A 23489-nucleotide genomic window follows, 5' to 3' on the forward strand; every position below is an offset into this window, starting at 1 on the left:
TAATTATGTTTGTTTAATTATGGTTTAATATATAATGCAGCCTTGGAAAACAGTCGAATAATGTGTTTTATGGATTCTCGTCCGTGAAATGCGCCACTTCCGGTATTTTGCCGGTTAGTCGACGCGTGCAAAATGAAGTCGAGGATTTTTAAAAATCGAATAGTCGAATAAAATCGATGAATCGCGATGTTCTATTGAGAAATAGTGTGTGTGTGTGTGTGTGTGTGTGTGTGTGTTGGTGATGGTGATTACATTGTTCGGCCTATAGATGGCGACAAGACACTGTTTTTATGAGTCGGCAGTAAAGACTTTTATACTGAAAAATAAACGCGGTTAGAAACGCAAGTTATTTTTAGTTTCAACAACAGCTTGATGCAGCTAACAAATGCACTGAGCATCACCCTTAACAGATGAAAGGATATTGACGTTACGACAAATATAAGGCTTTCCTCAGTGGACATTCAAACTTATGTTTTATTGTAATAGGAGACTGAGACGCTGTATCAGATGCAGGTAATCACAGTCTCTCAGTCCATCTCTCTTTCATAATACTTTTCTCTACATAATACAGTGAGCTTTTAATACAGTAATACAATAAGCTTTCAATGAAACAACTCAACGTTCCTTCGTTACTAGTTCTAAAGTGAAGTATAAAGTAGTTCTGCACAAAAGGGGGCTTTTAAAGACACTGTGTTGTTGTTTCATATGTACAGTATTTTCACACTCGGGCCCTCGAACTGTTGTATAACTGAACTTGTATTTAATTTTCTTTGAGTTTCATTAGATTTGGACCAGACTATGAAAGGGGTCCTTGCCTTTAAAATCAATGCATGTGTGTTGTATTTTAATCAGAAAATATTAAGAGCAGCTTTAGATGAATCAAACTCTGTCCTGCTGTAGGCTACTCATCATATGTTTCTGCTTGATCTGTTCAGCTTCAGCAGTTTTTTTTATTTTTATTTTCTTTTTGGTAGCTTTTTTTTTTTGCATTTTCTTGGGAGATGATGATGAGATTCAGATTTCTATGCACACCTCTATTTCTGATGCATTTCTTTTATAGTCCCCTGGTTTCACAGTCAAGGCTTAAGCCTAATCCTAGACTGAAACGTAAATCTGAGCTCTGTTTGAAAGAACTGAAAGAAACTTGCACTGATTGTCTTAAAATATATCCGTGCCTTTTTGTCTCAGGATGCACACCAGTAATATTTTTTTTTTCTAAGCACGTTTATAAAAAAAATTTCATCTCTCTCAGGGTTGACTGTGCGTGGTCCCTCTGGTCCTCTGGTTGCTCCTCTGGGATCTTCAGTGGTGTTGTCCTGTTCTGTTGATGAACTTTTATCAGTGGAGGGTCTGGAGGTGGAGTGGAGAAGAACAGACTCAGATACTTTAATTCATCTGTATCAAGATGGTGAGAGTCAAACAGAAGCCCAGCAGCAGGATTATCAGGATAGAGCTCATTTCTTTACTGAAGAGATTCAACGTGGAAACTTCTCCCTCCGGCTGGACAACCTGAGAGCTGAAGATGAGGGACGATACACATGCACAGCATACAATGACCAGGATTCTGGAGCAACTGTGGTTCAAATAAAAGATGTTGGTGAGTAAAAACCCAATTAGTTGTAGTAGAAAGTTAATCTTGTATTTCACGAGAATATTTTATGCTCATATTTCAGTTTTTTTTTTTTGTTCTTTCAGTACGTTTGCTAGTATCAGGATCAGATGAGTCCATATCAGCGTCTGTGGGTGAAGACGTCACTCTGAGCTGCTCTGTTTACTCTCACATCCCTCCTGAACACATTGAAGTTTCATGGAAGAAAACAGATAAAAATATTCAGGTTCTGCTCTTCCAAGACAACAAGACTTTACCGGATTCATCAGATGAGCGATACAGAGACAGAGTTGAGTTCTTCAGTGATGAAACTCCCAAAGGAAACTTCTCTCTCAGACTGAAGAGCGTCAGAACTGAGGATAAAGGAGTTTATATGTGTGAGGTGTTTGCTGGAGGACTTTCAGCCAATACAACTGTAGTACTGGAGCAACTGGGTGAGTCCTAATGCATAATTACTTTTTGTTGTTTTAGTCACGTTTAGCTTTGAAACTGATTAACTATCAGATATTCCTAAAATAATTTATGTCTGAATGATTATTCCTGGATGTGATAGTAAATGCTAAATCACCTTAAATGCAGGGTTGTTGTGCTACAGAGGTGTGTGTGTGTGTGGTAGGCATGGGCCTGTATGAGATTCTGACGGTATGATAACCTTAGATAAAAATATCACGGTTTCACAGTATCACGGTATTGCGATTACAGCTCTAAAATATGTTATTTTTAAATGTCTGGGTAAAAAACAACAACGTTTTTTCCACTGAACACATTTTATTTTTAAGAAACATATAGAACATTTTGGAACGTTAAACATGTCAGGCTAAATAATTAATATAAATAATTGAATTACATGTAATCAGTTACTACCCAGCTCTGGTGATAGAAACAATACATATTTGCACAAATAATAGACCCTTTTTGCGCCGACGTCACAATTACGTCACCGCGCTAGCTGGTGGCAAAACGTCTCGGTTACGTATGTAACCCTCGTTCCCTGAAGGAGGGAACGGAGACGTCACGTCGGATGACTGACGAATTGGGATCTCTCCAGAGAGACCAATCCACTTCGAGTGTAACTAAACGAGCCAATGGACATTGGCATGCGATCACTGCATCCAGCTGCCGCCGATCACAGCGTGAGTATAAGAGGCAGCAGGTGCACCGCATTAACTCACGCGACTGTGGCGACGGGACGTGACGTCTCCGTTCCCTCCTTCAGGGAACGAGGGTTACATACGTAACCGAGACGTTCCCTTTCAGTTGGTCACTCCGAGTCACGTCGGATGACAGACGAATTAGGATCCCTACCAAAGCGCCACAGGAGCTGCCCCTTCCAGTGCCCTGTGTAGGCCTCCTGATCCTTCCTATAAGGCAGATGATAGGACCGGGCTCTACACAGAGAGGGTCAACTACTGTTGTTCCTTGGGCAACCCAGACAGTAGGACTTGGATAACACTGGGAAGCGTGCCCTTCCGTTTGGAAGAGGCACACTGCGGAGTCACCTCCTCCCAGAGGGGGTTAAGTGGCATTTAGACATGTGAAGTAACCCCGTAGGGCCCTATTGCACATGGAAGTCTCTGAGATGGCTTAGGCTGCATCATTAGAGATGGCAGGACGTGGTCTGCCAGGGGAAACACGGCTCTAATAAGCATACCGTGGAATACACATATGGGATCCCGGCAGGGTCTCTCATGTGGGAACTAGCCTCACATCAGATTTCAAGAATTCATTGGCTGAAAGGCCTGGCGCCGGACACTCCGCCACGTCCGGACGCCGGAGTGCTGGAGGACTCGACAGGGTTTGCCTGGTTAAGGAACTCTCTGGAGAATTAGGCGTAAGAACGCCGCAAGCCGACTCTGAGCCGGGCCTCTCAGTGCCACTACCTGTTTGAGGTGAGAACACAGGAGGAAACCGGTTCGACACGTAGGTTATAAAACCTAGCGAACGTGTTAGGAGTCGCCCAACCCGCAGCTCTACAGATGTCTGCTAGTGAGAAAAGAAAATAAACTGCTGCTGCTGTTTCCCTGATCAATATATGATCCAGATTTTTAATAACATTAGTTTGATGCATTTAAGTGATGAATATAATTGTCTGGGCTGGTCATGTATTATTAATTATATACATAACATTATTAATTTAGAAGGAGCACCAGCTACATCTGAACATGCATGTATATGCTTTATCAGCTGTGCTGGGTTTGTAAATGTGAGTGTGTAAGGCAGTAAATGTAATAAAAGATACAAAAGCTATATGCAGATAATGCCAAAAAACAAAAAAAAACAAAATACAAATCTGTGGAAGGCTTTATTGTTCAGCAAAGTCTGAACATTAATTATGTGTCAGCAGCCTGTTTAATTAATCATTAATTTTGATGACATTCTTTACCATTTAACAGAGTCTACATCTAATTAGACAGAAATTCTCTTTCACTTTACTTGAACCATTTTTACTATAATGACTGTCTACTGTTGTCCTCTTTTTAGAGCTGCTTCACAGCAGAACTGAATTCTGTTTGCATCACTGAAACACCATTGTCTTGTTTATCACTGTAAAGCTGCTCTGAAACAATCTGTATTGTACAAAGTGCTATAGTATAGAGTAAATAGTATATAGAAATACAGGTAAAAAAATAAAAAATAAATAAAAAACAATCATAAAATAAGAACAGATCATTTCACATATATAATTCAGGAAATGAAGCAAATTAAACTGTTCTGGCTGTGGCTATATAGTTCAATTGCTATTAAAGTGCCTTGAACAAACTCTGATTATCTTTCATAGATTTGATGTCATTAACTTAACAAACTTTACAGCACCCTAATCCAGTGATTATTTCTTCTTCAAAAGCACTTGATGATGGTTTTCTCAGAAGGGCTAATAAAAACACCTGTGTGCCCTTACTTACTACCTCAAGAGACTAGAAACTGTGATCCAGTGTTGTGTGTGATATGTGTCAGACAGTGTGAGGAGGAGACCTCAGTTCTCTCACTGCTGTACATTCATTGAACACTGTTAGACATTTCTGTAATTTCCACAGTTATTTACTGTATATCACCCAGTATAATACTGCAAATTCCCTTTACAGTAAACAACTGTAATACCCTTTGCATCATGGGAATTTTCTGTGACGTCAGACCCCACATACAGAGACTTACTGTATTTTTTTAAATTGCTGTATACTACTGTAACGGTCTCTTTGGCGCCATTATACTGAGGTCGTTTTATTTTCCTCATTTCTTGCATTTGGATTGACACAATTTGCCCTGCACTGTGTCTACAACGCCGCAACAGCTTGGGACTGAATACTGGATGTGTTACATCGCTTCTAATGATTGGAAAATCTGTTTGTACTTCTGTCAGAAACAGCGCGAGCGCTTGGAGTGCATCTGTACATCAGAAATATACCGGGGCATCAGTTTACTGTCCGCATCCACTGTAGATAATATAATGGGTTCTATATTGTTGTCTGTTATCGAGTCGCGCCGCACCGCGCCACTCGCGTCCGAGGAAGACACGGAAGCAGCGGGGCAGCGCCGCAGGTTTTTTCCGGGGATGAACCCGCGAGAGTGAAGAGCTCCGGAGAACATCGATGCACCTTACGAGATAATAAGACCAGCAAGCAAGGTAAAATATGTGTACGTTTGTCTGTGTGTTTGTGTCAGATTTTTGCACACCAGTTTAACCCATAGTAACATTTACTCGTCAACATGGCGGTTACAGAACTTTACCATGGTAAACTGCGCTGTCGTTTCAAACGACTTTTGTTATCTTATTGAATTAAGTTACCGAATTAAAATTATTTTTAACAAGCAACGCTTATCTTATATTAACATTAGATTAACTAATGTGAAATTTAGTTCAGGTGTTAATAATAATGTTGGCCAGTAGCCTGAGAAAATAAAATCCTATCTTAGCTAAGTTAAACATGTTTTATGGCTAACTGCCTTTCTAGTTTTAGAATTAGTTTGTTATAGTTTTTAATGGAATTTAAGATTTACTGCATATCTTTGTATTTGTGTTTTAAAGGCAACTGCAATGAAGCATCAAGAAAGACATGAGCAGGCCAGCCACCCTGAGACTGATAATTCATGGTAAGAGAACAGCTATGGTTTTGAGAGATTTGTGTATTCTATATGAGGTTTGCCTTTTAAAAGTGTGCTATTTCTACTTCTCGTTTTTCAGAGAAGACATTTCTGTCAAAGTGGACCGTGAGCAAAGATGGTGGCCACGTTTTGGAGCAGCACCTGGGTTTTGCTGATGGTTATGTATTCTTTGGCTGTTTGTCTTTTTTCCCCATTATGTTTCTGTTGCCTAAATATTCTTTGTGAGGATGAATCCAGAGGACACAGCATAATGCACTGCAAAACGTGCTAAGACAGGAGAAATGGTGAAGATGCGCTGTTCCAGCATTGGAAGTCTGTATTTTTAAGTGTTATACATGCAATGTTTTAAATAAAGAATTTTATATTTAGTAATTATTGTGTCTGTTTTAATTGAATGCCAGTAGTACCTATGTAGAGTAAAAATAAAATTAATTATATATAAAAAATATAAAATCTAATTAAATCTATATTAAAATGAATGAATTACAGGAGTATACTGATGAATTGGATTTTATTTACAGTAATTTACTGTAAAACAGTACAGTTTTCAACTGTAAATCAAATACAGTCTGCTTCTGTAAATCTCAATTACAGTAACTTTTGCCAGTAAGTTACTGTAAAAACCCTTTGAAATGTCTAACAGTGAAGAAGAATAAGTGATAACAAACGTAATGGGGGTCCTTGAACCTTCTTTGCTTAATCCTTAATAAACGTGTGTGGGGTTTTTTCTTCATTTTTAGGATTCATTGTGAAACCTTCTCATCACACATCTGTTCCTCTGGGATCTTCAGTGGTTTTGCCCTGTTATAATGATAAACCCTCTAGAATGGAGAGTCTGAAGGTGGAATGGAGCAAAAAAGGCTTAAAGGATCTGGTTCATCTGTATGAAGATGGTGAGAGTCAAGCAGACAAACAGCAGCAGGATTATCAGCATAGAGCTCATTTCTTTACTGAGCACCTTAAAGATGGAAACTTCTCCCTCCGTCTGGACGATCTGAGAGCTGAAGATGAGGGACAATACACATGTACAGTTCGCAGTACAGTACACAGACCATTTTCAACCGAGATAAATTTGGTTCTGAAACTACTAGGTAAGTCTACAGATAAGAAAACAACCTACTCTTCTATCCTTAATCAGTAGATTAGTTATTTATAATATCTATTTGTGTTTCTAACAGTGTTTTGAGTTTGATTCATTGTTATAAATGTAATCGTCAGAAACAACAGAGACGTGTGTTTAAAATAAAACTGAATGACAGATAATGATTGTTTAAATAATTATTAAATATTTCATTAAAATTACATTCACTATGAACAGGAGTTATTGTATATTTCCTCTCTAGACACAGTCTTCCGTCTTCAGATGTTTCTCGTCTTCTGTCCAAATGCTCTGATGTTTTTAGCTTTTGTCCTCTGGGGTGTTTCTGAAGGTCAGTGTTTCACTGCTGATTGTTTATCAGTGCATTATAATATGTCAGTAAAATATTTGTTTATTAGTACAGCTATATTATATATTTTTGTTTGTTTGTTTGTTTCAGGATCTCTGAGTGAGTCGGTCTGTTGTTGTGCTCTTTATTTTCTGAGACCTCTCTTGTTGCTCTGGGCAGCTCCATATATTTTTCATTTCACAGGTATGATTCATTTGATCCGTGTATTAGTGGAGATCAGAAAGTGAACTATATATCCAGATGTTCAGACATCATTTAATCTTTGATTTACCAAAATAAATTTGATTAAAACTTCCACTAAACTGTGTGGCATTTGTGTTTCAGTAGTGTGTGATATTATGATGGTAATCATTAAATATTTCTGTTTTACAGGCAAAATTAAAACATGGATTCTGAAATACAGTTATGTGGCAGAATATGCTGTTCTTTCACCTCTTGTTTATTCAGGTAAATGTCCAACATTATCATGAACACATTAAAGTGCACATTAACAGAAATAAACAAAACAAAAAAATTGTGCTTGTCAGTATTTGATTGTAATATTCTGCAGCAAATCTGAAACAATAACTTGACATAAATCATAGCATATGCAGAAACATTAAGCAGCTCATGATAGATGATTTGTGTTAGTATGACATATCCTACATGTGTTCAGTGAATCTCTGTATGTTTATCAGACTGAATCATTTTATGATCTTATTAAATACACTCTGATCTACAGCTGATTATGAACGAAATCTGCATTGTTACACTAAACTATCAGGTAATGTTAACAAATTCAACTGAGTTTAAAACTGAAAGAACCACTAAATTAATTCTTAGCATGTTTTGTGGTCATGATACACGTCATACGAGCAGCACAAAGGTCACGGGGTCAGTATTAGAGACAGACTGAAAACAAACCACTGAAGCTCAGATTATAACAGAAACACTGTCTGTGTAAATACAATACTGCAAGATGATTTACATATAAACATCAGTTTAATGACAGGAGTCAGACTGCGTTTATGAGAATATATTTGCTCAACATTTCACTTCAGCTCACCAAGGAAAGATGAAGATTGTACAAATTTTAAGGTTTAAAACACTACAAAACACGACTCTCAGAAAACTCAAAAGGATTACTCATGTATTGTCTTTTATGAGGTGAAGATCTCCAGACCAAAACAATGCAAGAACTTGATTTGTTGTTCTGACGGGCAGAAAACAACCGATATATTCACCTCAGAACATAAAGTATGTGCAAAATTTTCTAGGAGCCATGAGTCGCATGTGACTGAATTTTAGTTTTTGGGTGAGCTGTCCCTTTCAAATAAATGGCAAATTAGTTTGAACAAAACAACACAGATATAGTAACACAGATGTAGAAAAACCAATCAAATGTTGATGAACTGACTAAAAACACTTTTGTATTTTGATGAAATACATAGAGTTGTCCTGTCAGTTATTCAATGAGACTCACCGTGCAGATTCTGAAAAAGCCAAACATTTATAATGCCTATAAAACAAAAAAATTGAAGAGTATACTGTTGACAGTGAAAAACGTTGTGCCTGGGGTACTTGTAACACTGATTCCAGGTATCCTGAGAGGATGGGCAATATCATTTATTTTATTACATTTCCTGAATCCAAACAAAACAGAGCAAAATGTTCCTAAGTATTCAACCCCAATACAAATGAAGACAAAAACGTTCATTTTCTGGTTGTCATACACTCATTAAGTTACAATTTTAATCTGCTCAAGCAGAACGTTAATGTTATCTTGTGCTTTAGCAAGGTATCTCTGGCTAAAACTAGCTAACATTAAAGTTACTGAGTCCATGCTAATGTACAAACCTAAATAACGTGTCTTGTACAGTGTAGGTCAAAAACACATAAACGAAGGTCTACATTTCAGTGCCTCTCCATATTAAACTGGTTAAATATACATTAATTTAATCGTAGCCTGCGATACATGAACAGTGTTGAACCTGCATGTCATCCGCGATCGTGATGACCGACCGTAATATGAGACTTCTCCCGCTTGCATTGTGATCTATAAACCCTCCTTTGAGTTACCCACCGTATTTATTTTTAATTATGCCATGGTCTGTCTGAATACTGGATTCTGATTGGCTGGCAGGTGTTGATTAAATTCGTTGAACTGCCTACTTCCAGGTCAGTTTAATCACGTTCCATATTAATGCGCTTCCTATAAACATTGGTAACCATAGTAACATACAGTTACAGTTGAATAGTAATACAGACGAAAATAACCCTCATTTTTATCGTTCCGGTCAAATATTGCAGCGCAAATATTATTAACATCTTTAATATAGAATGCTGGCAAATTACCATGACATAAACGGGATAATCAACGGCTAGCTGTGCATTAAACGATTTGAATGCACTTCGCAGAGGCGCGTCGGGCGGTTCTTCGCCTCCACGTCGTGCATTCAAATCGTTTAATGCACAGCTAGATTATCCCTTACATATTTTATAAATCCCTCCATGGAATATTTAACGAGGACGCTAAGTTTCAAACGTTTGATGCAGAAAAGTATGAAATGTGTTAAAATGTAACACATAACAGCTATAAAAACTGAAATTCAACATTAAATGTGTAAACACTACTAATTAAATACATTTTTGCTTACCTTTTCCTCAGTGTACAATGGCAATGACCGTTATGGTTCGAATGATAAGCACGAGCAGAACTCCGACTTCTTCAGTCAAAATTTCAAAATAGAATAAGCGTTATTAAAGACTATTTGACATTATGAATATGATTTCGACCAAATATTTACCATTTTTAAATACACAGTCTCGAATGAATGTTTTATTTCCGATCATTTCTTCCCCTGCATCACTGTGGCGGTCAGCAGCAGCCGTTGGATGAGAGGAAATTAAGTCATCACCATGCTCGCAAATTCAAAATCCTCCTCTCTGTAATGAGCTTTTTTATTTATTTATTTATAAAAAAAATGTGGGTGGGTTGTGAAAAATGTTAAAGGTACATCTATTGTAAAATATTATGTATCTATATTTTGTGTCTTGTGATGATGATGATTATTATTATTATTAATATTAAGAAGAAGAAGAAGAATTTATTAATTATATTATTGTAATGTTAATAATATTAATTTTATTAACTTTTTTTTAATGTTGTTCCTCAATAAAAAAAAAATTAGGTGAAGTTGATAATATAATACATATTATAATATATATAATGTGTGTGTGTGTGTGTGTGTGTGTGTGTGTGTGTGTGTGTGTGTGAAAAAATAACAATAAAAAATAAATTCAGAGAAAGTAATGAACGCCTAAACTTTAGCTATAAGGTTTTTTTATATACAGCAGCTTTTTTTTTTTTTTTTTTTTTTTGTGGTATTAAACTTCTCATATGCCACTGTTATTAGTAATATAGCCTAATGCCAATTGCCAAATATGACACTTACAAAGTAATATAATTTATGAACGAATATAGAAAAGAGAGAGAGTTGGGATTTTCTTTTTTTAATTCAATAAAAACTACATTTTTTTTTTTAATTCATAAAAGTATTTCCACACGGGCACACATTGAGGGTGATGCTGATTTGCATGATATCATGTGTCGATGATAGCCAGAGATAAGCATCAAAAATTGGCAATAGTAAGAGGATTTAGTATTTCCAATTAATGTAGGCCTGTTACATTCTTATTATTATTAGGCCTATTATTATTATTATTATTAGATTACTTTTATTATTAAATTACATTAAATTATTGCTCCGCGATAATTTCATAACGTTTCACCGCTTGATGCGCTGTGAGGGTAATAAAATAGGCTAGCTTATACTCCTTATTGAAAATGTTTATTTTTATTATTATTATTAAAAAAAAACAGGTCTATTAATTTATACAATGAATTATTGGCCTATTAGTAATTATTATTATTAACACTGCAGTCATCAATGAAAATTCAGAGCAGCTTTATTTCAGGCACTGATTTTCAAAAACAATCTGTTTAACGCGAAATTTCTTCTCGTTTTTCACTATACCAGCCACAAGAGAAATATTAAGGGAATAATTTAAGACAGTTATATACCGTTATCAGCATATGTTAGCGTAGATTCGTCTCTCGTTGTCTCAGAGAGAATATGCGCCGTTAATGCAGCGTTAGCCGTCAGTTTTTTTACTTTCACTTTCTCTATAGTGAATTGACATTCACCGTCTTGCGCAAAGTTTGCGCGTTGCTTGACCCCTCCCCCATAATATCAATGTTTATAGACCACATATTAGGAACTTTTTTTTTAGGTTTTTAATGTTAATTTTCAATGTTAATGAGAGTGACACCGAGAGTTAAAAAAAACAGGAAAATCATTTGGAAATCCTTGGGGGGTCTGGGGCTAAGCCACTGACAGGAGTGTTTGTCATGCCTCTGACCTGTGTTTTTATTTTGGCTATGTTATATTTGATAATACTCTAGCTTCTCTTTTATCTCTTCTTTTCTTCCAGCTCTTTTCACAAGTGCTTGGCAAAAGCTTCTGAATTATGATGCATTTGACAGAGCTGTGATGATAGTCCTGTTTGTGATAGTGTTTGTGTGCTGCCTCTGCAAAATCACTTACAGTAAGTACTTCTGTGTGATTCATTCCCATCAGTCATCAGAGACAGTTTGTCTGATTCACACTGATCTGAACGTCCTTCATCACTTTACAGTTTTTCTCAGTCTATTCGACACATTTCTCCAAACTCAGGTCACTGTTCTCAAAACAGTTTACACAGTGATCTGAACACTTGTAATTATCCTGAACAGATTGTGTGTTTTCAATCATTTCAGACAAATTACAAATCACATGAATCATTTTCTCAAAACATTGTGCACACAATTCTCTGATGTTTTCATAATAGTTAATACAGCCAATTAAAACTTGGCAAATCACAAACATGTATGTACCATGCGTCAAAACACCACAAACAAAGCTCTGTGATTTGTCATATCATCAATTGCACGTGGTATATTTTCAGTTGGCCTCAAACTGATATCTGCTCAGTTAATTACACACTCATCACAGGAAATGCAGGTTTACTAATCGTTTACACATTTAACACAACTGATTTAACTATAACAAGGGGAAGTATACAAAGAGCATGAAACGAATGAGAATATGCAAGAATATGTGAAAAGAAAGGTGTAAGTGTGAAAGGTGGAGGAGTGGGCAGATCTGAAGAGTTACTATCCGCATCTATATATATATTCATAATTATAGAGCACATTTTTAGTCCTCTCGACAACTTCAGTTCTTTAGATGTCCAGTCATTTTTCAGGATTGAAGTTTGAGATCATTCAAGTGGACGGTCAAGTTTATTTTGAATGAAACAAGAGTAGATCACTGTATAATGTATAAATACAGAGCTGTGAACATGTATTTGCATCAATGTGGCTGAAATAAAGCAGTTCTGCAAAGTTTAAAAAATATGGCAAAATTCCACCATACGGTATATAAAACTCCCTCCTGAAGAATTTTACAGTAAACGTGTTTTCGTTAATGTATTTGTGCATCTATAGCTGAATATTTGTTTTAAATATAAGTATTTATTTACTTTTAATAAGTACATTTAATAGGAAAAATGCAGTGCTTGATTTTGTTGGAGTGTGTGTGTAAGTGTGTGTTTAGATGCTCTGTTCATTGCTTTGAGAGCAATTACATTACTTTGAAGAAAAGTTTCAAATCGACTGAGAAAAACTGTAATGTAATAATCTATATGCAATACACACTTGATTTTGATACTGAGATACAAATAGATTTCAATGTTCGGATATGATAGTTTAGAGGATTAATATAAATAGTACATTGTGGTCTTTTACTTAAATATCATAATGCAGTTTTTTAATTACAAGCACAGTCATGTTAATTAATTCTGTTCAGTTCATCTGCTTTTGTTGTTGATTTTATTGTTTGTTGTTGTTTTAAATTCTGATATTATAATGGCTCACAACTTCAATCAAATAATTAAATCAGATCTTAATTATCTGAAATGTTTCTTCTAGTTTTAGTTACAGAGGTTGGAAAGAAAAGTGGCCGGATAGTTCAAATCTTTGATCTTGTGGCTGATATGACCTTTGAAATCCTGCCAACTCTACAGTTCATCCTCCTCTTCTACACGTTCGGAGCCGGTGAAGCAGGTGAGTTCATATTCATAATGATTTTGGTTCATTTGTGTTCATTTTATTGACGTTTGAACATGTGCATTCTTCTCTAGTGTCACATTAAAGCACTCATTATTCACTGAGACTGATGTTCATTATGATTTACTGTAATCTGCTGTGAATCTGTTGATGAATTATAATATCCAACATTAATATAATTACTCTCCTGTGTTTAGGACTCATCATGATTGTTATTTTGCCAGTGTTAATGATGATGACAAATGAGAGATGGCTTTATAAATGCTATGCCAGAGATGGACTTGACTGTAAGTATCTGCTGAACTGTGATCTGATCTCTGTTTAACTGCTTCAGTCTCTCTGTGATATTAATCATCAGTGTTTCAGAAACACATTACAGTGATATGATGACTTATACACAGAAACAAACTGATGTAACGTGTTTGATTCCTGAAATCAGATTAAAGTTACTGAATCATACTTTAGTACTTGTGTTACACATGTATATATATTTCGAAGACAATAATATTTATTTTACATGGGATGCACTTACAGCATGAATTCAGTTCATATGTTCATCGGTTTGTAATCTGTGTTACAGTGTTGACAGCTTCACTGATTATAATGACAGCACATCTGCTTTCTAGTTTAGTTCATTTATTTAGCTGTGTTTTCATATAATGACCTGATTTACTGATCCATTCATAGCACAAGATGAAAATGAAGATTAAAAATCATTTAAAAAATCCCACAGACAGAAAATAAGATGAAAATGAAGATTAAAATCCCATAGATTTACATTGACGGGATGTTCAGATGAGCCAAGACTATTCAAACTCCAACTGTCAAAATTCAAACTTAAACTCCCAGAATCCTTTGAGACTCAAACTTCCCTTCTGTGTACACATCTGTCTGTCTATCTATCTCTCTAGCCAAGCCTAGCAAGTAGCCTAAGACCTGCTATCAGTAATTCATGCAAGCGACATGCTTGGATTAATGTGTTGTTGATGAGTTTGAAAGTGAAAGTGACGTGACGTGGCCAGGTATGGTTACCCATACTCGGAATTTGTGCTCTTCATTTAACCCATCCAACACACACCGTGAACACACACCCGGAGCAGTGAACACACACTTCACGAGTTCACACTTACATGTAATAAACTGAGTAAAGGTTATGCGTATTTGGCGTGCTGTCCAGGGAGAGGGCTCCGAGCTCGGTAATTACTCCCAAGCCCAGGGTACTCCCCCTGTACGGGGAGAGGGGTCCGAGCTCTGCATTTAGCCCAGACCCAGAGCGTTCCCCCCAAAGATGCAATAAGCACGGGACAGCAGCCAGAGAGGTGCGTTGATAACCCCCCAAAATTGGCAGAGCTTAATGTTGGTTGGGTGCTGGACGTCGCTTGGAGTAATGGCACTGCTGTGGCCTTAGAGAAGAGAGTTTAGCTCCTGTGGGAGCGGACACTGCTGTGGCATCTGGAAAGAGAATGTGGCTTCTATAGAAGTGAGCACTGCTGCGGCATCCGAAGAGTAGAGATACAGGCTCCTGTGGGAGCAGGCATTGCTGTGGCAGTGGGAAGTAGAGATACAGGCTCCAGCGGGAGCAGGCACTGCTGTGGCAGTGGGAAGTAGAGATGAGTGGGAAGTAGAGATACAGGCTCCTGCGGGAGCAGGCACTGCTGCGGCAGTGGGAAGTAGAGATGAGTGGGCAGTAGAGATACAGGCTTCTGCGGGAGCAGGCACTGCTGCGGCAGTGGGAAGTAGAGATGAGTGGGCAGTAGAGATACAGGCTCCTGCGGGAGCAGGCACTGCTGCGGCAGTGGGAAGTAGAGATACAGGCTCCTGCGGGAGCAGGCACTGCTGTGGCAGTGGGAAGTAGAGATGAGTGGGCAGTAGAGATACAGGCTCCTGCGGGAGCAGGCACTGCTGTGGCAGTGGGAAGTAGAGATACAGGGTCCTGTGGGAGCAGGCACTGCTGCAGCAGTGGGAAGTAGAGATGAGTGGGCAGTAGAGATACAGGCTCCTGCGGGAGCAGGCACTGCTGCGGCAGTGGGAAGTAGAGATACAGGTTCCTGCGGGAGCAGGCACTGCTGTGGCAGTGGGAAGTAGAGATGAGTGGGAAGTAGAGATACAGGCTCCTGCGGGAGCAGGCACTGCTGCGGCAGTGGGAAGTAGAGATGAGTGGGCAGTAGAGATACAGGCTCCTGCGGGAGCAGGCACTGCTGCGGCAGTGGGAAGTAGAGATGAGTGGGCAGTAGAGATACAGGCTCCTGCGGGAGCAGGCACTGCTGCGGCAGTGGGAAGTAGAGATACAGGCTCCTGCGGGAGCAGGCACTGCTGTGGCAGTGGGAAGTAGAGATGAGTGGGCAGTAGAGATACAGGCTCCTGCGGGAGCAGGCACTGCTGTGGCAGTGGGAAGTAGAGATACAGGGTCCTGTGGGAGCAGGCACTGCTGCGGCAGTGGGAAGTAGAGATGAGTGGGCAGTAGAGATACAGGCTCCTGCGGGAGCAGGCACTGCTGCGGCAGTGGGAAGTAGAGATACAGGTTCCTGCGGGAGCAGGCACTGCTGTGGCAGTGGGAAGTAGAGATGAGTGGGCAGTAGAGATACAGGCTCCTGCGGGAGCAGGCACTGCTGCGGCAGTGGGAAGTAGAGATACAGGGTCCTTTGGGAGCAGGCACTGCTGCGGCAGTGGGAAGTAGAGATGAGTGGGCAGTAGAGATACAGGCTCCTGCGGGAGCAGGCACTGCTGCGGCAGTGGGAAGTAGATATGAGTGGGAAGTAGGGATAGAGGGTCTTGCGGGAGTGAGCACTTCCGTGGAATCTGAAAAGAGAATGTGGCTTCTATTGAGATGGACACTGCTACGACATCTGAAAGAGAATGTGGCTTCTGCGGAAGCGGGCACTGCTACAGCATCTGAAAAAGAATGTGGCTTCCGCAGAAGCGGGCACTGCAGCGGCAGTATGAAATGAACAGGGCACTGCAGCGGCATCTGAAAAGAGAAGGAGGCTTCTGTGGGAGCAGTCACTGCTACGGCAGTGGGTAAATACATATAGGGCTCCAGCGGGAGCAGACACTGCTGTGGCAGTGGAGGAATATAGAAAAGGCTCCTGTGGGAGCCGTCACTGCTATGGCATCTGAAAAGAGAAGGAGGCTTCTGTGGAATCGAGTACTGCTGCGGCAGTGGATAAAAATCAGATAAGTCTCCTGCAGGAGCGGGGTGTTGCTGGGATGGTTGAAGTGGAGATGAGCCGCTATGGGTGGATTTGGTGGTGTTAAAGAGGATGGCTATGGCGGGTCTGAGATTCGAATGAACAGGGATGGACTGGCGTTGAAGGGGTCTGCTGATGAGCTTCTTTGATATGGATGGGTCTTCACCACTAGCGGAGGCAGCCTCACGCTAGCGTCTGCTATGGAATCTGGAGGTCACTGAAAAGGAAAAGGGGTTATTAGTGGTGGCAGGAAAAGGCTGAGATATGTGGGCCTGTGTTGCCAGCGGAGGTGGCCACACGCTTGCTTTGGCTGCTGTAGCTCATGGGAAGGGAGTGGGGCTTGTGACATCCTGAAGAGCCTGTGTGGTCTGTACCACTAGCGGAGGCAGCTTCACGCTAGCGTCTGCTATAGGAGCTGGAGGCAACTGAAAAGGAAAAGGGGTTAGGAGTAACAGGAGGAATAGACGTGAGGGCCTGTGTTGCAAGCGGAGACAACTTTGTGCTTGCTTCAGCTGCTGTAGCTGCATGACACAGGGGTTTGTGGCATTCGGAGAGAAAAGCTGTAGAGCCTGTGCAGCCTGCACTGCTAGCAGAGGTGGCCTTGCGTTAGTATCTGCTACGGGATCTGGAGGCTGCTGAAAAGGAAAGGGTTAGGGGAAGTACAAGGAAAGTCTGAGATGGGCCTGCGTTGCAAGCAGAGGCAGCCACATGCTTGCTTGTGCTGCTGTAGCTGTAGACTGCGGAAAAAAGGGGAGAGGTTTGTGACTTTGGCGGGACATGCTGAAATGTCCAGGTAGCCTGCGGTGTTGCCAACTTAGCAATTTTGTTGCTGGATTTAACAGTTTCTCAGACTACCCTAGCAACTTGTTTTCAAAGCAACTAGCAACAAATGTAGCTATTTTAAAAGTTTTATTTGGAAACCTTTAAAAAGTGATAAAATGATAAAAGGCATGCATTTTTCTCTTAACCACAGGAAAGGAAAACGTATTGAAACAGCTAGCCAGCTAAGCGGCACATCGGCTGGTAACGTTAGACACTTTGAGGGAGGTGCCTAGCCATACTCACTTCATATATGAATTAAGTTGCAGGTTGCATTTGTTCGATAATTGTTTATGATACGCCTTAATTTTTTAGTTTGTACTTATGATTGTTAATCATTACTGTTGGTCCACTGTGAGATTAATTTTGTTTTCTGGTTAAGATCAACAGTGGAAGAGAAGTTTCACTGTTGATTATCAGACTTATCTATCCATTTATCAAAATGAATGGAGTAAATTAAATACGGGTAAAATGCTGGTGAAAAAAGAGAGTTTTGAGTAATTTCAGTGTGTATTCTAAGCACTTGCGTCATGATTACATAATGACATTAACATCCGATGATGTTGCGATGTCATTTAACAGCTCAACAAATGATCTGCCTTTAGTGATTTTTACCTGAAAATTGTTTGGCAAGACTGGTGGCCTGCGCCGCCAGCAGAGGCAGCCTCGCTCTTGCATCTGGAAACAGAAGTTAGGGGCCCGGCTGCATACGGCGCTGCGGCTGGAAGAGCCGAGGTGAAGGCTGAGCCAAAGCGGTAAGCGAGTGAGGCTTTGCTGCCATAAGAACTGGGGCAAGGCCCAGGTTCATTGAAGGCCTGCTTCTGCGACCCGACACTTGCAGAGAGCCGGGTCTTGTGCGAGACAATGGTGGTGTCAAGCGAGACAAGTTTCGGGGCTTTGCTCGATGTATTGGTCGCCTTGGCGGCTGGAGTGGATTTAGGAGTGAGGTTGGCTGATTTGCAGGGTGACGAATAGATCGTACAAATCCAATTGTTTATCCTCTGTGAGAACGGAGCGAAATAATCAGCGTTTGCCTCCGGATTAAATACTTATCACTTTCCAATCTGAGGAATTGTTGGCGCAGTCGAATGATACGAGGATGCCAGGGAAGTTGGAAGTTAGGCAGTGGAGACAAGGTTAAGCCTCGGTGTCGGGGAAATCTTGTGGCTGGTCGAGCAGAGCGGTGGCTGCGATGGAGCCTGGGGCTCGGTGGTGATGACTGGCGGAGGAGGAGTGATCCTGGGGCTGGCGGATTTGCTGCAGAGGATCTGAAAATCTTGAGTATAGGTCACATTGTTTGGATGGGGAAAAAATTGGGTCTGTGATATAATGGCAAAGGAGCGAACTGAACGCTGAAAGACTAGAGCTGATGGAGGTAAGACTGCTTTGATTATTTATAGGGGTTCTCTCTCGAGCTGATTTGATAGATGGTGTGATTACTGATGATGAATTGGCTGTGTTAATTATCTGCGCGTGCTCCTCCCGAAATTTGTTAATAAAACATCACACCATGAACACACACCTGGAGCAGTGAACACACACACCGTGAACACACACCCGGAGCAGTGGGCAGCCAATTATGCTGCGGCGCCCGGGGAGCAGTGGGGGGTTCGGTGCCTTGCTCAAGGGCACCTCAGTCGTGGTATTGAAGGTGGAGAGAGCGCTGGACATTCACTCCCCTCACCTACAATCCCTGCCGTACCTGAGACTCGAACCCGCAACCTTTGGGTCTAACCATTAGGCCACGACTTCCCCACAGTCGTTTGTGTCGTCTTTGTCCCTGATTTCAGCAAACACACTCTGTCAGTGTATTCATGACTGATGTCTGTGTCTCTGAGTTTCTGATGGATTGAATTTAATCTTTAGGATAAGTGAATGATTTGATCTGAATCATGATGATCTGTGTTCAGATGTGTCTGTGTATCTTTATTCAGTCAGTTTAACTCCTGATCAGATGTGTTTCTGTCAGAATGAAGGAGTTATTCATCAAATCATTCTCACTCTCTCCTGTTTTTCAGTTTCACTTTCAGTCGTGAAGACTGTGATGTTAATCTTCATATTAGTGACTAATGCAGTGATGATCGGCCTTTACATATTCACTCTGGACAATCAAACAGGTACAGTTATATTATTAATAATGTGTGTAATTACAGTAGTTTATTTTACAGTGTTTTGATGTTATCTTGTTATTTAATGTCAGAGTCACATGATCAGGAGATAAAGCTGTTGTGTTGATGAAGGATTGAATCTGATCTGTGATCTACATCTGTCCTGTGATGAAGACAGAAACACCTGAAGATAAACAAGACTCTTGAGACGGAGAAGTGACTCTGTGTTTGATTGTGTTTCAGATCCGATCGGATGGGGCTGTGTGATGCTGTTTCTGCAGATACTCTGGACGCTTATGTACTTCACAGATGCTGTTTACTACAGTTTTCTCAAGTTGTCTCAAGGTACAGTATCAATCATCTTCTTTCTGTGATGTTTTTCTGGTTCATGTACGATTAAATACTTCAGTAGTTCAGTAGGGAGAAAAAAAAGTGCAAAAAATTCAATAATTAAACAACACTGCATCGTTAGCGTTGGTATTGTATCAGACACTTGCACATAACATTATATGAAAATCAAGCTCAAATGGAGTTAACAATGTTTTGACCAGAGAATGATGGAGATGGAGTGTTTTGTCTGTCATTAGAACGGCTGTAACTGTTATCTGAAGCAGCAAGTGCATTGCATTATATGCTTTCATCAACTTTTACAGGTTATATAACTTTGATTGTAGCTATATGGGCGCTTAGTTTTTCTTGTTGTTTAATACACTTGGCCAAAATCTCAAATTAAGCGTTTATGCACAGGATATTTAAAACGTAGCTACACAAGTATATAGACGGCAAATAACTAATTCTTCTCCACTCTTCAAACACACAAAAACATTATGCTTTACAGACATAGTGTTTGAGTAAAGAAAACGCTGTACTATTCAAACATCAATTATTTATTTACCCTTGCATTACGAAGATCTCATCTCCTCCAGGCTGTGGCGGCGTGTCAATCTGAATGGAGGCGGGTGAAGTTACGAGGTCTCGCTGAGAGCTTGATGATCCAATGGCGTTACGAAGTTTTACTGACAAGTTATTTTAGTGCTTATCATTGGTTTACTATTTTTAAAACTCTCTGATTTAAGATAATAAAAACGAATTATAATCGCCTCAAGTTTGGATAATTTTTCACAGCACCTGACTGGGCTAAGGGTATGGTAACTGCATACTCTGCCATACGGAATACTAATAATAATCTGACCACAAATATCCACTGAGTGACACACAAACTCATTAAACATTTCTGATGTGTTCTGCTGTCACAAGTGAATACTTTTCTGTCACAATCTCACTTATATCACAAAACAGCAGCCAAATACTGAACCTTGAGTCTCAGACCTTTGCAATGATATGTGTTTTGTCAAGATTTAAAAAAAATAAAAAAATAAATATTGTACAATTTGAAACATGATCACTGGGTGAGGAGCCTGCTAATTGGTTTTAATGTATTGTTTCCATAGTAATGTAATAAAAACAGTTTTACAGAAAGAATTGTGAGTGTTTAATATTTCTAATGATAAGAAATTTATGATGAGTACTAAAATACTTCACTGGATAAAAGTTATAAATATAGAGCGCGCCGAGCGTCTTGTTGTCAGGACACAGAGTTAATCTCAGATGATCTGAAGAAGAATAAATAACTGAAATCAGTCAAAACACACACCACAGATTAAACAATTAGTAAGAAATCAATTAAAGCAAAGACTGTGTGTTTTATGTTGTTTTTAATGTGGCCTCAGTTTCTCTAATAATATTCTTCTAATAGTTAAATAGTGATGAATTCAAATAAAGCATTGTTTTATTGATTATATAAGCATTGATGCTCCTATCATTTGTCTGAACTTCATATTAAATGTTAATCTTGTTTTACAGATTTTCATCGTTATGTTTCTGTGTATGTGTTTGGATCAGTCGCTGTAGTTTTACTGAACTCTGCTGCATTAATAACAGAACTGATCCTAAAAACAGGTGACTGAACAACATACACTTTATCATTTAAAGATTATTTATTCATCTCTCAGATGATGTATAAATCTCTATTTAAAAAAACTGAACCTAATAACTGGTTTTGTGGTCATATGATTTTAATCAGCTCTTAATACATTCATTCATGCAATTCATTTGTCAATTCAGTGATGATTATATTTAATATAACTGTGTTTTTCAGTGAATGGTGATCGTCTGATGGCAGATCTGAGATTCATTGTGTTTCCTTCTGAATGTTTATTTGTCGTATCTCTGCTGATTTCTGGATTCTCAGGATCCAGTGAGTATAAACCTGAATTATTTCTATTACAAACCATTAGATCACATTTACATCAGAACCAGCTGCTCTTCATGTGTTTTCTTGTCTCACATTTTTTCTCATTTCTCAGTTATTTGTCTGAAGCTTGATATAAATGATTATTCCTTCAGTGTTGTGTGTCTGTGTTTGTGTTGATTTGCTGTGAAGCTGGTGTTTGAGTGTTTAATAACTGAGAGATTCAGAAACACATTGTACAGTTGCTGGACCTTATTTATCTCACACTCTAATAATCTAATAATAATCTGCCATTCACTCTGTCACAACACTTAAAAATGCCCCACAGACCCTTAAGACTGAAATCTTAGAAATCAAGCATCTGCTGAGATTCACTCAGTCAGTGTTAAAATCATTCAGAGATTCAGGTGTGAGCGTAACAGTGTCCAGTAGTGCAGGTAGAAGGTCAATTTAAATATTAAACTTTAAACCAAAACTCAAGAAAATAATCAAACAAATCAAGCAGCAGCTGCTGAATGCCACACAACACATCAAATATCCCAGGAATGGTTTCAGAGTGAATGACCGGTTCTTTAGTTTATCTGAACTGAGAGAGATGAGATTCAAACTAATTCACTGATGTCTCTCTGTTCTGACCTCACAGAGATCGCTGACTGTCTGAAGTCGTGTCAGGTGAGTGTCTTTCACATTGATTTCAGATTTAAACTGACCTGCAACATCACGAGACTTTACTTACTGCTAGATAATTATTAGTGCTGGGCAACGATTAATCTAGATTAATCTCATCCAAAATAAAAGTTTTTGTGTACATAATATATGTGTGTGTATTGTGTATATTTATGTATATATGAATACACACCCATGTATGTATATATTTAAGAAAAATGTGTTATGTTTATATATTAAATATATTTATATATCATATAAATTATATTAATATAAATATATACATGTAAATACATGTAAATATTTTCAAAATATATACTGTATGTGTGTGTCTTTATATATACATAACAAATATACACAATACACACAGATATATATAAACAAAAACTTTTATTTTGGATGAGATTAATCTAGATTAATCTATGCCCAGCACTAATAATTATCCAAAAGTACGAAGATGTTACATGAATATTGTTTAAATGACATGTCTTGTCCTAAACGCAGAACAAAGTGAGATCTGTACGAGTCAGAAGATCACCGAAGAACCAGAGCACAGGAGAAACACAAGAGATGAATCCTCTGAAGACTGGAGATCAGGAGCACAATCAGCCGGATTCAGTGCGGTCTCAAACATGAGAGAGAGATTATTACTGAGTGATCTGGAGCACAATCTTCTGCAAAGCTGCTCGAGACAACAGATGGATTCAGAAGAACAATAATAACACACTGATGTTTGATCAGAAGCTCATGTGTTTCTACACTGATCCGCTGAGTTCAGTCTAATGACGTTATTCACTGCTAATATCAGTGTTTTTGCACTGAGTTTCAGCTCTGTATTTTGTATGTGTGTTTTTTTTGTAAATAGCTGTAAATATATGCAGGGTGTGTTTTAGTGTGTCAGCACTTTTACTTTGTATATATGTGATGCTGATTTGTGATTTAAAACTAAACCTACACTGTAAAAAAAAAATCTGTAAAAAGTGGAGAATGTATTAGCAGAAAATTAAAAGGTCATTTTCTGTTAAATTTACAGACATTTCCTTCAACATTAAAACAGAAAATTCTGTAGATTTACATTATCTTCTGTACCATAAACGGACAATCTGTTATGCAGAGATTTCTAAAAAATTATAGCACAGGCCTATCTTTAG

General features: G+C 38.9%; 2 protein-coding genes and 1 long non-coding RNA gene across 3 annotated transcripts in view; 2 read left to right on the forward strand and 1 right to left on the reverse strand.

Moving 5' to 3' along the window:
• Positions 1 to 23489, reverse strand: part of LOC131535819 (gastrula zinc finger protein XlCGF57.1-like) — a 509738-nt gene that overhangs the window by 339224 nt on the left and 147025 nt on the right. The gene's annotated exons all lie outside the window — the stretch shown is intronic.
• On the forward strand, positions 89 to 23341 carry LOC131536874 (uncharacterized). The gene is made up of 16 exons (XM_058770045.1): positions 89 to 113; positions 1253 to 1597; positions 1696 to 2043; positions 6451 to 6801; positions 7054 to 7140; positions 7249 to 7341; positions 7531 to 7605; positions 11632 to 11745; positions 13169 to 13303; positions 13504 to 13593; positions 19332 to 19430; positions 19665 to 19766; positions 21285 to 21380; positions 21580 to 21678; positions 22316 to 22344; positions 22843 to 23341. The coding sequence occupies exons 1-16, from the start codon at positions 89 to 91 to the stop codon at positions 22972 to 22974; spliced, it is 2220 nt and encodes a 739-aa protein (XP_058626028.1). The 3' UTR covers positions 22975 to 23341.
• Positions 2646 to 6105, forward strand: LOC131536129 (uncharacterized). Its single transcript, XR_009269851.1, has 3 exons — positions 2646 to 5231; positions 5634 to 5698; positions 5790 to 6105. It is a non-coding gene; the product is annotated as an uncharacterized LOC131536129 (long non-coding RNA).

Source organism: Onychostoma macrolepis, chromosome 03, assembly GCF_012432095.1.
Source record: "Onychostoma macrolepis isolate SWU-2019 chromosome 03, ASM1243209v1, whole genome shotgun sequence".
NCBI lineage: Eukaryota > Metazoa > Chordata > Actinopteri > Cypriniformes > Cyprinidae > Onychostoma > Onychostoma macrolepis.

What these genes read in the sequence shown, in the direction of transcription:
- LOC131536874 (XM_058770045.1), top strand. Translation starts at nt 89, where the DNA reads ATGCGCCACTTCCGGTATTTTGCCG. An exon ending in GGTTCAAATAAAAGATGTTG is followed by an intron (nt 1,598 to 1,695) that starts GTGAGTAAAAAC and finishes TTGTTCTTTCAG; the next exon opens with TACGTTTGCTAGTATCAGGA. An exon ending in TTCACCTCTTGTTTATTCAG is followed by an intron (nt 7,606 to 11,631) that starts GTAAATGTCCAA and finishes CTTTTCTTCCAG; the next exon opens with CTCTTTTCACAAGTGCTTGG.